The sequence below is a fragment of the Chrysochloris asiatica genome, unplaced genomic scaffold, assembly GCF_000296735.1.
Source record: "Chrysochloris asiatica unplaced genomic scaffold, ChrAsi1.0 scaffold00004, whole genome shotgun sequence".
NCBI lineage: Eukaryota > Metazoa > Chordata > Mammalia > Afrosoricida > Chrysochloridae > Chrysochloris > Chrysochloris asiatica.
The window spans coordinates 45,945,655-45,961,328 of record NW_006408522.1 but is presented as its reverse complement, the minus strand read 5'-3'; the positions used below and the strand labels follow the sequence as shown (position 1 = coordinate 45,961,328).

The 15,674-nt window shown below is 44.4% G+C and overlaps 1 protein-coding gene across 1 annotated transcript in view; it reads right to left on the bottom strand.

Moving 5' to 3' along the window:
- Positions 1-15,674, bottom strand: part of RYR3 (ryanodine receptor 3) — a 775,913-nt gene that overhangs the window by 16,839 nt on the left and 743,400 nt on the right. Inside the window, exons 87-92 of the mRNA XM_006831810.1 lie at positions 14,469-14,573; positions 12,679-12,760; positions 10,678-12,005; positions 6,156-6,214; positions 2,276-2,447; positions 1,192-1,278 (exon numbers count right to left, since the gene is read on the bottom strand). Coding sequence (XP_006831873.1) covers positions 1,192-1,278; positions 2,276-2,447; positions 6,156-6,214; positions 10,678-12,005; positions 12,679-12,760; positions 14,469-14,573 — 1,833 coding nt within the window. The remainder of the gene's footprint in view (positions 1-1,191; positions 1,279-2,275; positions 2,448-6,155; positions 6,215-10,677; positions 12,006-12,678; positions 12,761-14,468; positions 14,574-15,674) is intronic.

Sequence of the window (15,674 nt, the reverse complement as noted above, 5' to 3'; positions counted from 1 at the left end):
AATTATCATTCTGACATAAACAAACTAAACCCATCATGGTTAAGTTGATGCCAATTTATAGCAACAATATGGGACATAACTGAACTGCCCCACAGGGCGCCCAAGGCTGGAGTATTTATAGAAACGGGCTCCCTCAGCTTTCTTCCATGCAGTGGCTGGTAGGTGTGAACTGCATACCTTTACGTTTGCAGCTGAGCTCTTTAACTCATCTATCAGAACCCTTCCATTCATACATACAGGACTCCCAAATGTACGCCTTTAAGGCTTTCATCCTGCAGCTCCCACTGCCTGCTGGCTACCTCCACCATGAAGGCTTTTGTGCAGTCATCTCAACTCAGTGTGTTTAAAAAACAAACTTTGCCACACCCTTCCACAGATTTCAGTTTTGTTTGTTTTTTCTCTACAAGTAGCAGGAAACGATTAGCTTGTTAAGTATAAGGTTGATATGGACAAGACAATGTTTTCTTTTAAAACTCAGATTGATGGTTATAGAGAGGAGAGGAAAAAGACAAGAGATAGAAAAGCTATTAAAGATCATGTCAGGAATCCAAGGCCTGCTACTCATTAATGGATTCACAAACATTTATTATGTACCACCAGTGTATAATGGAGTCCTGGTGTGGTGTGGTGTGGTGTGGTAGGGTCAGCAGTTCAAACTCATCAGATGTTCCTCGGAAACCCTATACAGGGTTCCTGAGTCAGAACTGACTCAAAGTCACTTAAAAACAACAGTGTATATATAATACCTAGTACCCACACTCAAAATCTTCATTAGTCCTTTCTTTCCACATCTAGAAACCAATCCCATGTTAAATTCTTTCAGAATGGTTCTATCACATGTATCAACTAAAATGATTTTCAATTACGTGATTCCTCAAGGTTAAGACTGTATTTATTATTACTTATTTTAAGATACCTCATAGTTCCTAATATAGGGCCTTGAACCTAGTAGGCAGTCAAGAAATCACTGAGTGAATTAAATGATCAAAACATATCTGAACTATTGAAACAAGCCCCTCACTGGTTTCTCCGGTCAGGCGTCTCTCCATTCTTCTCCTTGCTAAAGATCATCTCTTTCTTAGAAGCCAGCATCTTAGAACATTCATTAGATGTTAGAATTTTGCTAGAAACAGGGCATAACACTGGTTACACTTTATATATTCAGCAAATCACCCCTGAATGAAGTATCACCTTGTAAAAGAGCAGGATAAAGTTGATAGCGAAGGCAACAAACAGAGCAAGGAACCTCAGGTTGTAGAAATTCCTGGCCAGGTAATGCTGCAAAGAAAAGTACAGGCAGAAGTAGAAGAGCTTTGTAACCTCTCTTCTTGATGGAACCAGAAATGCTGATTTAAAAAAAAAAAAAAATGCTAAGAATGTTGCCCCAAAGACTCTCTTCTGGCTTATCCATGTCATGAGCACAGAGGACTCAAACACAGCTATGAAGTTGCTGTTCTGTCTGTGTTTATTTAAAACATCACTTCACACAGGAAGTAATCTATTTGGAAACTGTGAATGAGCTAGGCCCACAAAAGACTCTTGCAGCTTCCACTTTGCAAACAACCAAATTGTGACCTTGAGTCCTTGTCCCTTTGTAAGTCACAGCCCCAGGGCCTCTGTCTCTTTCCTAAGGGGACAGTAGGGGAGAGTAGGGGGGTACCCATTTTCACTGTCATTGAGACAAATCAGCAGAGAGAGACTGGAAAAGGTAACTCTACGCTGCAGTCTTCCCATCTTTGTAGATGGCTCTCTCACTAAAATGGTGACCAGGAAAGGTGTAGTCTTGCCATCAGTAACTGACCCCCAGGCGGAAATTACCTAAGACAACTCCAAGTTGTACTGAGGTTTGATTGTATGTGGACTCATAAAGTTTTGGGGCTCTTGTGTGAAAACCTAACCACGAAACATAAAAACAATTATGTAGCCCAAAGATTCAAAATTTTCTGAGCTTTTGACAAGGGTCAGCTAATGTCTTATATAATACATCTAAAAGATAAACTAGAAATACATGTTCCTGTTCTCATGGAGGGTAAACAGGTCAGAGAGGGTGTCCTTACTGCTGGCCCAGAAGACCTGGAGCACTGAGACTTTCTCTATGGTATCCTTCCCGCCCCAGCCCTCCCTCAACTTTCCAACAGCATAGGGAAATTGCAGATAAATTCTAAGAGGAAAGGGCATGAGAAAGAGTACAACACATAAATAGCCAAATAGTGAAATGACAGGGATCTCTGCCTGACCCCTCTGGGAAGAAGAGGGCCGGGGCTGGAGCGCTTACCAACAACCTGGTCTGATAGACTTCTAGCCCTTTAAAGAAGTTGGCCATGAGGGCGCCAGGCTTCTCAACTGTCTGGCCACGTCGTCGCTTCTTCTTTTTTGTCACTTTTGTCCAAAGGTACTCAGCTTGTTCCTCTTCTTTGGCTTTGTACTCCTTCTCTCCGTTTTCCATGCTGCAGGAATGAGAAACCCAATCAGTGGGCAAAGAGAGGTAGGTCTGGCCCAGAAAGGGAGACCAAATTAAAAAGAAAACTGGGCTCTGAGGGTGGGATATGGAATTATTCTTTGAAAGTGGGAATCTTAGGTCTTTATCACCCTACAGTGCCTGCAAGTTTAGATTTATTGAGTGGCGACCATTCTGATGAACCATGGTCACTGATACATGCATTACACAAGCTTGTACTCTTCTTCTGAAACCAGGCCTCATCATTGTTTCCCCCTTCAGAATCATTTTGCTTTCTAAACCTTTATGGGAATTAGCAAGACTACCTTTATGAAGGGGAGCGTGGTGGCTCCATACAACAAGCACTGGACTGTGAGCCACAAGGCTCATGGTTCGAGCTCGCCAGTCAGTTGACTTTCTACTCTCTCAAAGATTTAAAGTCGTGAAACCCTGTACAGGGTCACTATGTGTTGGAAACGACTTGATGGCTTCTCAACCACCACCACCTTTATGAAGGATAGAATTGATTCACGTCAAAAAATGAGCTTTAGGATAGGACAAAACACAAAAGGTGGTAACAATGAGTGAGTTTGTTCTGTAAATCATGTCACAAAAGCTCGGGTTTTAAAAAAAGTATTTGTTGGAGTTTCCTTAGGATTATGTATGTGTAAATGTGGTGCATTATGATTCTAATTCATTCAACTATATACAATTTAAAACTGGGCTACTGACAAATATTAAAGGGTAGCCATTACTTATACACTAAGGTGGCCTGACCCAGGCCATGGTATTTTCAATAACCTCATATGCATGCGAAAGCTGGACAGTGAATAAGGAAGACCATAGAAGAATTGATGCTTTTGAGTTATGGTGTAGGAGGAGAATATTTAAAGTTCCATGGCTGCCAAAAGAACAAACAGATCTGCGTTGGAAGAAGTACAGCCAGAGTGCTCCTTGGAGGCCAGGATGGCCAAACTTCGTCTCTCATACTTCAGATTATATTGTCAGGAGGGACCAGTTGCTGGAGAAGGATATCATGTTTGGTAAGGTGGAGGGTCAGAGAAAAAGAGGAAGACCCGCAGAGAGATGGATTGGCCAAGTGGCAGCATCAATGGATTCAAGTGTGGCAACAATAGTGAGGTTGGCCCAGGATTGGGCAGTGTTTTGTTCTGCTGTACATAAGGTCACTATGTGTTGGTACCGATTCGATGGCACCCCACAACAACAACAATTACTTATACTCCTTTTGATGAACAGCCAGGAGCATCCCATCTAGCTTGTGTCCGCACACATATGATGCTATTGTTTTGTCATGTTTACTTTCATCTGTATCTCTGGAGTTTAAAGATCCTAGTAGATACAGTGATAAGTAGATACTTACGACTACTTATCATAGTACCGAGGAGCCCTGGTAGTGTAGTGAGTTACGAGTTAGGCTGCAGATTGCAAGGTCGAATCTACAAGCCTCTATGTGGGAGAAAGCTAAGGCTTTCTGCTCCCATAACGATTTAAAGCCCCAGAAAACCCTATACAGGGTCGCTATGAGTCAGAACCGACTGACAGCAATAACCACTACCTACTCTTTAGACTTATAGACTCTTGTTGTCTCTGTGTGTCACTGGATCAATTCAGACTCATGGCAACCCTATCTGACACTGTGGAATTGCCCCATAGGGTTTCCTAGGCTGTAATCTTTATGGGAAGAGCTCTGGTAGTGTAGTGGGTATGAATCAGGCTGCTAACCTCAAGGTCAGCAGTTTGAAACTCCCAGCAGTTCCGTGGGAGAAAGATGAGGCTTTCTGCTCCTGTAAAGATTTACAGCCTCGGAAACCCTGTACAGGGTCGCTATGAGTCGGAAGTGACTCTACAGTATTTAATAACAACAATCTTTATGGGGGCAGACATCTAGGTCTTTTCGCCCGCAGAGCAGTTGGTAGGCTTGAACCACAGGCCTTACACAGAGCAGATGAGTGCCTAACCAGTGCCTCAAGGGCAGCACTCACAGGTACTTTTTTTTTTTTTTTTTTTAAACTTTGAAATTTGTAATTTTATTTCATTTTAGTTTTAATTAACGTAGCTACACATGTCTAGTGGCAACCCTACTGAACAATGCTGGGTTTTAGACTACTGGCATCATCCACTTTAGGAAACCCTAAGCCTCAAAATGGATGTGGTTTATATACTAGGTCCAGTGTTGTTCTCGAATTTGCCATAGCTGAACACAGGCAATCTGAGTGCAGTGTCTGTTTTAACTCTGCGGAGTATCTCCTAGGGAAGAACGTCCCATACAGTCTCTCTTGTTTCTTTCCACAGGAATTATTTCTTATTGACTGCACTTCTGGCTGCTGCTGTTGTTAGGCGCTGTCCAGTCAATTCCAACTCATTGTAACTTCATGTGACAGAATAGAACTGCTCCATAGGGTTTTCTAGGTTGTAATCTTTATGGGAGCAGGTTGTTAGGTCTTTCTTGTGAGAAGCTCCTGGGTGGGTTCGAATTACCAACCTTTGGTTAATAGCCAGTGCTTAACCTTTGCACCACCGGGGCTCAATATAAAGTGCTATACAAATACAAGTATCTGTGTAATATGACTTTAAATGCTTTCTCACATCTCTGTTTTCAGTTTTCAAAGCGGGACTTGTTTCTTTTCATTCTCTCTGTCTTCTCTGTCCCTTTCTCACTTCCTCTGCTTCTTTCTTTCCTCCCTGCTCCTTCCCCTTCCCTCCTCCCTCACTAATCCTATCTCTTTATTTCTCTCTCTCTTCCAATCTCCTTATTCCTGTCTTCCTCTTTTCTTTCTCTCCCCCCCCCCCACAGGTACTCTTAAATGAGATATTTTATTAAAGTGTTTTTATCACAGAACCTGGCATGTTATTCAGTAAATGTTAGGTATCATCATCATTAGCTTTATATAAAGTTTCTAAGTGTGGGTGTTTGAACAGATGGTGGGACTCTGACCTACTACTGGAATTATAAAGTTCACACGGTTAACAGATGCTATGTGGAGTCCTGGTATGGCTCTGTGGGCTAATGCGCTGAACTGCAATGTCGGCTCAAGCTGCGAGGTCGATGGTTCAAGCTCACTAGCTGTTCCTGGGAAACCCTATACAGGGTTGCTATAGGTCAGTTCTGACTCAATGGCACTTAAGAACAACAAACATTAAATATGGTCCTTACACCCAGGCAATGTGTTTATTGTATGTTGTTGCTGTTAAGTGCTGTCAAGTCAGTTTCGATCCACAGCGACCCTGTATAGTGTTTCTACGGAGACACTGGTGAGCTTGAGCCACCAACCTTGTAGTTCAAACAGTTTTGCAGTCTGGCACATTAACCCACAGTGCCACACCAGGAATCCGTTTATTGTATGTTGTTGTTGTTATGTGCTGTGGAGTTGGTCCCAACTCATAGCGACCCTGTATAGGGTTTCTGAGGCTGTAAATCTTTACGGGAACAGAAAGCCTCATCTTTCTCCCACGGAACAGCTGGTAGTTTTGAACTGTTGACCTTGTGGTTCGCAGCCCGATTCGTACCCACTACGTTACCAGAGCTCCTTGTTTATTGTATAGTTGGGGTTAAAAAAAGAAATATGTCCAGGGCTTAAACAGTTATCTGTTTCTTATATTAATAAAAAGCAAAGCAGTAAAATGATAGAGAATAACAAATAGATACAGTGAAGATCTAACACAGCAATTCAAATCCTAGATGTGATCAAGTACTTACTCTGCCTTCTCAGAGTCTACTTTTCCTTCTGCTTCACATGCTGCTTTCATCTCTGCTGCCTAAACAAAAACAATCATCAGTCCATAAGTCTGCAATGATGAGCTGTCTCATTCATTGGCTGTGTTCTCCTCCTTGGTCATTAAGTCCCAGTGGTCTTTTCTCTCTTTGTGCTTCTGTTCCGTGTAGAACAAAGAACGTTGTGTTCTGTTATTTCAGCTTACTACAGGGAGATGGCAGGGAGCTCTGGTAGCATGGTGGTTATGAGTTGGACTGCTAAGCTCAAGGTCAGCAGTTCAATACTACCAACTGTTCCACTGGAGAAAGAGGTGGCTTTCTGCTCCCATAAAGATATACAGCCTTGGAAACCCTATGCAAAGTCGCTGTGATTTGGAACCGACTCCATGGCACATAACCACCGCCACCACCACCCACAGAGAGATGCCAAGACGAAGACTTCAACCTTGAAAACGCAGTTGCCCTGTTATTTATTATTTACCTCAAAGATAAAACTTATGCTTGGGCATTGTTAGGGCCCCATGGCAGTGATCCTACTGCTCCATATGGTGTCAGGGAGAGAAAGAACAAAGGGGTCAAACCAAATTCTATCCAGAATCAGCTTTGACCATACAGGCTTTCTGCCTTGTTTTCAGTCTTCCTTGGTGTGGTGCTGTGGGCTAATGCAATGGGCTGCCATATCAGTTTGAACCACAAGGTCGTTGGTTCAAGTTCACCATCCACTCCTTGGAAACCCTATACAGGGCAGCTATGGGTCGGAATTGACTCAACGGCACTTAACAACTCTACCTCAACTCCTTGCGCTGATGACCACTACACTTAGAATAAAATTCAATCTCATTACAAAGACATACCAGTCCTACATGATCTGGTCCCAAATTTCCTCTCCTTACCGCTCCATGGTAGAAAGATGAGGCTTTCTGCTCCCGTAAAGATTTACAGTCTCGGAAACTCTGTACAGGGTCACTATGGGTCAGAACCGACTCCACGGCACTTAACTACAACAACAACTCATCTTGTATTACTTGACTCATTTCCACATCTAAACACCCTTTTCATTCCTGGGACATTCCAAACTCTCCCTATATCGAAGCCACTGCACAAGCCACATTCTCTGCTTGGAATAGAACTGCCCTGGCATTTTACATGCCTGCCATCTTATTATCTTTCAGTACATGACTTAGATAACACCTCAGAAGCTTCCATTATGAACCTATTTATAGTAGGGCCCATGCCCAGTCTGTAAAACATCACCTGGTTCATTGATTTTAGGATGCACTGTAAATGATAATAATCCTATTTATTTGTTGAAGATAGAAGATAAGTTCTATGAAAACCAAATGTTGTCTTCCTTGTTTTTCAACTTACCCCTCCTATCCTGGAATACAACCTGACACATAGCAGTCCCTGAGTGAGTTCCGACTTATGTGTCAAACCCTGTTCTGGGCCCTGGGGCTACATCAGAGGGCAAAACAACAACAAAGGAATATTATAAAAATGCCTGTGTGTCCCATGCTTCCTTCCCTAGAGCTCCCTCCTACACATTCCAGTTTGTTGCTGTTAAGTGTCGTCGAGTCGGTTCTAGCTCACATCAACCCTGTATAGAATTTCCAAGGAGCAACTGGTGAGTTTGAACTGTGGACCTTGCAGTTCAAACTGATCTTGCTGTCTAGCACATTAACCCATAGCACCATACACGGTACCTACAATTTCATCTTCATAAAATTCTACATACTTGTATAAAATTACAGCAAAGAAAGTGAAGCTGAGAGATGCTCTGGAACTGACAGGCTCTCTCCCAGACTCCTCTGGCTTTCCTAGTTCTGACAGATCCTAAAATAAACACAAAGGCCCAAGTTGGCATAATATGGAAGCCAGCTTCTGGGCCTCCATCGCTAAGTGAGTGCAGTTTACCCCGGGTGCCTTTCGCCTGGACAGGAGCATTTGGCCTCCTCTGCACCAGCCCTCTTGGCCCCAGCCAACTGCATGAGAAGACTCAGGCAGGCCCTTCCCAAGCCCTAAAACGTCTTGCCCTCAAAGGCCTGCAGATTGAAGGCAGTTTTCCAGAAACTTCTTCAATGACACCAGGTGAAGGTTCTTGTTTCCTGTGGCTGGTGCGGCTGCGGGATCACAGCCAACGTACCAGATAGGCTATGCCCAGCTCAGGATAGTCATGAAGCATGGACTGATGTAGTCAGGGTAGCCCATGTTCTTGTGCTCTTTCTGGCACCAGACTAGCTCCGCTCCTTGGTACTTCTCTGCCTTCTGCTTGATCGAGTTGAAGGGGAATGGAGAGATCTGCTCCAGGCATGTGATGGCCACTTGTTCCTCTAGGCCCTGGCTGCTCTGCTCCTTCACCAGGTCATAGTACACCTAACCCATGCAGAAGATGAGTAGTCACATGTGCTCAGGAGCATGCACTGCGGCCCCATCCTCAGGGATCACCCTCTGGAAGCTGGTCCCAGACACCATCTGGTCAAAACTGGACTTGGGTGCCTCAGCAGTAATTTGGGTGTGAAGATGATCAGACAGTTGCGGAAGGGCAGCAGGATCTGCCAGTGCAGCACGTGGAAGTAGCTGACTGGTGTGGAGCAGTTGACCACCATCCGGTTGCAATCATAGAGTTGGTTCACCTCAAAGTCCTCAATGAATGCAGGGTAGGCATCCAAGTCGTCACTGCTAATCTGTAGGAACCTCTCAGGCCTGGCTGAGGAGTGCTCCAGGCCCATGCCCTCCATGCCATGGGGTAGTAGTAGTACGATGCCATTGTGCCGCACCCACCCACCACTGCCTCCAACCCACCCGCTTCCAGACCAGAAACCTCCCCTTACAGCTGCCTTGGGAGAGGCAGAACTGCAGGGCCCAGTGAATACCAGTGACCTCTCCAAAGTCCAGATCCCATCAGCAGCCCGCCCAGCCCCCACTGCTCCCACACCAGCCCCCACCTCTGTCCTACAGCTGAATGACTGGCATGTCCACCACCTGCTCCAACACATCGGGCAGGACTACCAGAGCGTGCCATCCATCATGAAGACAGAGGGGCTTGCCTACGGTGCCCTGCCACCAGCCTACGGCCCACCTGTCCACCTGCCCTACCACCCCATATCTACCCCTCAAACCCACCCACCACCACCACCACCCCGGCCTCCTTCCCCTGGCCCACCATCCCTCCCCCCGACACCTGGCTACCACTAACTTCCCACCTCTGCCACCACACCTGCTCCCAACCTATGCTGTCCCACCTCACCCTCCTCCAGGCCTGGCCTGCTCCCTGCCAGTTACCCACCCCCAGCCATGCCCCCAGGGACAGCCCCCTGTGCCCCACCCCTCCCCCTCCCAGCATGCCCCCCGTTGAGGGGCTGGGGAGGGCAGTCTGGATGAGATAACCTGACACCTTTTATTTTTTTAAAAACATTTTCTAATCCAGTGATGAGTAGTTGAAATGGGTTGGCAGCACGGTACCTTGAATAATGGGGGATGCAAGGAGACAGTTGGGCTGGGACCAGTCCCATTGGAGTGGGGGCGGTGTGCATAGCTGTGCACCTGACCCCATGCATTACCAGGCAGGCTGCACTGGGTAACAGCTCCAAGGACGTTCAGCAGCCCTATTGGCTCAAGAGGAGTGAGCGTCCTGCTAGAACAAGGGCTTAATTTCCCCATTCCATCCAAGTCACACTGTCTTCACAGTCCTCATCCAGGGACACTCTCTCCCAAACATCCACTAGGTCAGAAGAGCCCAATTTTTTATTTATAAATACTTTCATCTTTTGTATTAAAATTACTTTAAAGTAATTATCTCATTCACCACTCTATTCTCAGAGCCTAAAATGGTGCCTTGTACATATTACCATTAATTATCAATGGAATGAAAGAATAAAAGCTCTCTTTAGGCTATAATCTCCTCACACGTCTTTCATATGCTTTTGGTGCCACAGTGATACTGCTGAGTTGGATGCCACAAGAGGGGAAGATCCTGAATCTTTTCCGGGCAAGGAGCTCTAAAATACTCCTAGCTAAGTGCAATCTGGTTGATTGAATCCAAGTACAAATTGGATAGTGGGTACATCACAGGATAAAGGCACCCCAACCCTGTTAAAACGCTCTGGGAGGCTGTGTTAAATCATATGACATCATCTGCACACCTTAAAGACACTGCAGAAATACTCTCTCCCAAGAAAGGTCTCCTCTTGAATTATACTTGGTTTCCTATGCTTTCCAAGCACTGCCTGAATCTTTGCACCATGAGAATTAACTTTATAATGAAGGTATGGAAGTAAGATGAGGACCATTTATACTGGAAGACCATTCAGACCGTGAAACAGTCATCTGAGTGTTGATCTCCCCAGACATGACTGAGCTGAAATTATAAGGTCAATGTAATCAAAGCCGAGCCACGGTGTAATACCAAGTTGGCTCCTGAGCAGTTGGTATCAGTACTGATTTTCTGACACAATGGCAAATCTTTTTCTGGGGATAAAGAAAGATGATAGAAACACATTTTGCTTACCTGTGCTGTCCTTTTCTTCTGTACAGTACTCTCTAACGTAGGGGGTTCATCTTTGCCAATCATCTCGGAAAGGTCACCCAAACCCACTTCGGGCCCATGCTTTACATTGCCTTCTTTCTTTGGGTGGAGCCCCAGGAGATCTGACATAATGTCCATCTCGCCTTTCTCACCCTTTATGAAGTGTACCAGCTCAGTCGTGAGACCTGCATCCGTCACTTCTGCCCTCTCATTCTCCAGAACATCATCATGAATTCCAAACTGAGTTGGGTCAGGCATGTCGCCCAGAATCTTGGTCACTCTGATGTTCTTTGCTCCTTCTACAAGGCCCCCTCCAAACACCGTATTCCAGAGGATGTGAAAAATCCCTCCCAAGACAGTGAAGAGCAACTGAAACAGCCCTACAAACAACATCCAGAAAAAAGAGACAAACACCTTCACCAGCTCTTTGGCAGTCATCTTTTTCACTTTCCGATACTGCTTCTTCAGATTTTTCAGGGTTGCCCTCTTCAGAAAATTGCCGACATTTCTCTTCACTGAGGCACAGGCCATGGCAAAGGCAGAGGCAGACTCAAAAGACTTTTCTTCCTCCTCATCACTCTCCATTTCTAATGTACAGCAATCTTCACTGTCTTCTTCCTCCTCTTCCGGCCTGTCGGTGGAATCAGATTCAGAGATCTGAGATGCTAACTGCATTTCAAAGATTGTGTCCTCACAGAAGTTCACAAACAATTCCATCTTCTCTTGTTCCCCACCTTCATTGACAACATCAAAGATGAACTGTCGCTTAGATTCCTTCACTTGCGGCTTCTCCCATTGAGTTCGACTGCATTCACTGATTTCAAAATAAACACGTTCAATTTTCTTGGCCCCACCCATGATCTCAATGCGTCCTAGGTAGGGTTCAAAGTAATTCAGTACACTCTCTGCTGGGTCCAACAGGCACTTCAGACGAGAATCATGTGGCATATGTTCGGAAAGATTTGTCAGTAGCACGGCTACGTTAAATCCTATGTCCTTGGCCGGCTCATGGAACCGGTCTACAAAATCAATGTAATTAAACATGTCATTCTCATCAGCTTCTGCACAGGAAAGGAGAAAGTCAATTTCTGATGGTGTATACTGTTTTTGTCCTTCCATGGCCTTCTGGAATTCTTTTTTGGAGATAATCCCCTTACCATCCGGGTCATATTCTTTGAAGGTTTCTGAGCTGGTTAAGTCTTTAAGCTTCAAGAACATATCAAAGAATTTCAAGATCATTTCTACATTGGTAGATGACTCTACCAGTGTGTCAACCATCTGCTTGCCAATAGTTCCGTTTACCACATTCCCTGTGAGGCAGGTTCAAAAAAGACACACACATACACATATATAAATAAACCCACACCAGCAGGTAACAGGAGACGTAGTTATTTTTTAAAAGACTTCTGTGTCAAATTAATCAGCTCTTTTCTGACCATGAAGATTTGGAAATGGGTAGGAGGGAGCAGCAAGCCATAAAGACTACACCACTAGGAGCCAAGGGGGATAGAGACAAAGGGTGGGAGGAAATGGCCACACCACTGCCTTTGATCTGGCATGAGGCCTGGGAGTGGTTTCATTATCAGATTACTGGGGACACACAGGGATAGGTGGTGCCCCTTGTATCCCCTTAGACCTAGGAGGGTGCCCAACTAGATGGCTGGCATACACACTGGCAGCCAGATGTATTGAAAAGCAATGGGGAGAGGGAGGAGGTAGGGAAGAGCGAAGCTTGGAGGTTTTCCCCAGTTCATTCTGGCTTTCCTATTGATATAAATAAAATGAGTTGGTTTCAGGCTTTGTCCATCAGACCATGTGCCCCTCACTCATTTTGTTGGTCTGTTTGTTTCTAAAAATTTGACTTTCTAACCAATATGGTACGGTAAAAATGACCTGCCAGAAGGATAATCTGCATGATCAGTACGGTTAGTGCTCAGACCAATTACAGTTGTGTGAATGCCTAGTTATACCAAACAGCCCAACCTTCCAGGAGGGACAGAAGCATCACCACCATGTCCTGAAGGAGATCCAAGAGTTCCTTCAGCAGCTCGATCTGACTGGAATCCTAGAACAGAAACAGGAGATATCCCTGAGCTATCTGACCCCTCAGCAAAGTACAGGGCAGTGAGCAAGAAGAGTCTGCTCTGGAAAGGTTAGTTGAAGGCAGCATCCATCTCAAGAATGAGCTTCCTTCTCATTGTGAACGAGGATGGCTTGGCCACTGTTCATAGCAGCAGGAGACTCATCCAGTAGACTTATCCAATAGAGCCCCTTTACATTTTTCCTTTTATTAGTGCAATGTGGCAGATATACCAATTATTGTCTGAATTGCTGACTAATCCAATCCACCAAAGGGCCTTTAGATAGCTGTAGTCATTAATGGCACTGTTTTTTATACTAGAGAATTCTATACAATGAACTTTATGGGAATACTATGGTAATCTGATGATGGTATCAAGGTAATATCCACTAAGTGTGTTCTCCTTTCTTTCGGAATTAACTTAGGTTCTCCTGATTCTAGCTGGTGGTGATCTGGGTACCACTGGTCCCTTAAGATATTACAGAATCAAAGCTATTCCTCTGGATGGTTTTGATACTAGTCTGTTTGGTTTTAATTTCAGCAATGCAGACAGGCATTGCCAAGTTAGCTCTTTACTTTACACTCTGTGTCCTAGAAGGAAAATGATCCTTGGAAGATCTGAGGCGGACAATCTGAGAGTGAGGCTGAAAAATGCATTCTGGGCCACATTTCTTTTACAGACTCTCTCAGAAAAAGACAAAAATCTTTCCCTTGCCCTTCCAATTTCAGAGGGATTTCCTCCCCACCTGTGACTTGTGCCACAAAACATAAAATGTTAGAGCTGGGAGAGACCTCAGCAGTCTTTTATCTTAACTCTCAATATTTTATAAATAATGAAACCAAACATCAGAATGACGAAGTGACTCTCTAAGTCACTAGTGCGCAGGTGGCAGGGCCAAGGTTCTGGCTTCTTGAGCCTCTACACCACACTGCCCTGGCTGAGATAGGAGTGGACATGTTACTGCCAAATTATCTGCCCACCCAAGGACTTTCTCCTCCCATAAGGCCAGAGTCAAAAGGGGAAAAATGAAAGGGTTACATAGCACATTCCAGAAGAGAGAAGGCAGATGTGACAGTTCTGAAAGATTGTAGGTACACATTATTTAAATTAACGCTGCAAATGTTACTCTCATCAGCCTGAAATACATCCTGAAATTCATTCTCCCTCATGTGTTGCCATGGAGAGAGGCGATCGACAACTACTTATGCTACATTTATTTGTTCATCATAAATGCTCTTAGTAATTCTGATTTATCTTGCCAGAGAGATGGGGAGTGGGAAGGTGAGGCAGAGACCGGGGAAAGCAAAGGGGAGAGAGGAGAACACATGGATGACAGAGACATGCAGACGTTTGGCAGACTAAAAAGGTCTGGATTATGGTGTTTATAAATGACAAAACAAAGAAAGCAAAAACAATTAGCTTTATGAAAAAGCAAGAGTGGAGCCATTTATGTCAAGGGCAGGTTGGTGGACACAAGGAAGGGAGCTGCATCCATGCAAAAGCCTGTCTGGTATCCCCCATCCCTCGGAGCCATTCATTCCTCATCTCCCATTTCAGCCCTTAGTTTAAAAGATGAGAGCTAATCTGTCTGGCTATTCCAGTCATTGGATCCAGCAGCCACATTCACAAACAGGAATCTCAAGTGGTGGGAATGGATTTAGCAATGACATGTGCAGGGAAGGGCCACAGTACCTGAGAGAGTTTCATCTGCATGTTAGCAAACACATGGAGGAAGCCGACAACTGCATCCCATAGCCTGCTGTGAGCCAGGCTCTGCTGATTCCCAATGCAAGGACCCTATGGAGAGGAGGACAGTTTTATTTCACTTACAGCATGGGTTTTTCTGAAACCATCCCCAACAAGGGTATTTGACTTCTGCTTATGTGCCTAGACCACACTTCCCAAAAGTCACACATATTTTAGTATATATACATATATATATATATATACATACATACATACATACATACATTTTTTTCCCCATAGGCTCCCAATGTTAGAAGAATCCCCAGGGATTTCACAGTCCCATTATCTTGAAACAATTTCTTTCAGCCTCAAAATGCGTTCTGTAAATGGAATTGTCCATTGAAGAACGATATTAGCAGTTAAATGCTTTAGTGGACACAGCTGAAGGGCACTCCTGCTGGCTCTCCCGTGTACGTTGGTCTGTGTTTTGAGAAACTCACAGATTTCATGTAATACAAATTGAAAACCCACGTCCAATCCACCTTTTGCAGCAAGGTAAAGCTTCATAGATACACTATGAATGACCATGTGACTGCCTACTCCATTTAAAAATCCGAGCTATAATTTAAGAGTTCAATTAACTACTTCTAAGATTTTCTGATCATTAACCTAAACTTCAGGAGTCCTGGTGTGGCACTGTAGTATAAGAACTGAACTACTAACCACAAGATGGAACGCTCAAACCCACCAGCCACTCCTCAGAAACCCTATATAGGGTTGTTATGAATCAGAACAGACTCTGTGTTACTTAGCAACAACCACCAGTTAAATTTCAGGTATAATAGCATCTCTCTATTTTTTGAAAGCCGAACAGAGAGGGATGACTTATTAACAGTTGCTATCTGCCATGTTTACATCACTTCCTTTTCTTGAAGATCATTATTGAACGAACAAACAGTATCTTCAATTCTTTCTTGTAGTGGTTTCCTCCCAACTCCACCATTTAACCAAGGATCCCTAATGGTGTACCAGTTACGTGCTCAGCTGCTAACTGAAAGGTTGTTAGTTCAAGCACAACCAACACCTCTGTGGGAGGAAAACCTGGTGATCTACTCCCATAAAGACTACAGTTCAGTGAACCCTACGGGGCAGTTCTACACTGCTACTTGGGAAATTGATTTGATAGCAACCAACAATAATACTTTCTTTAAT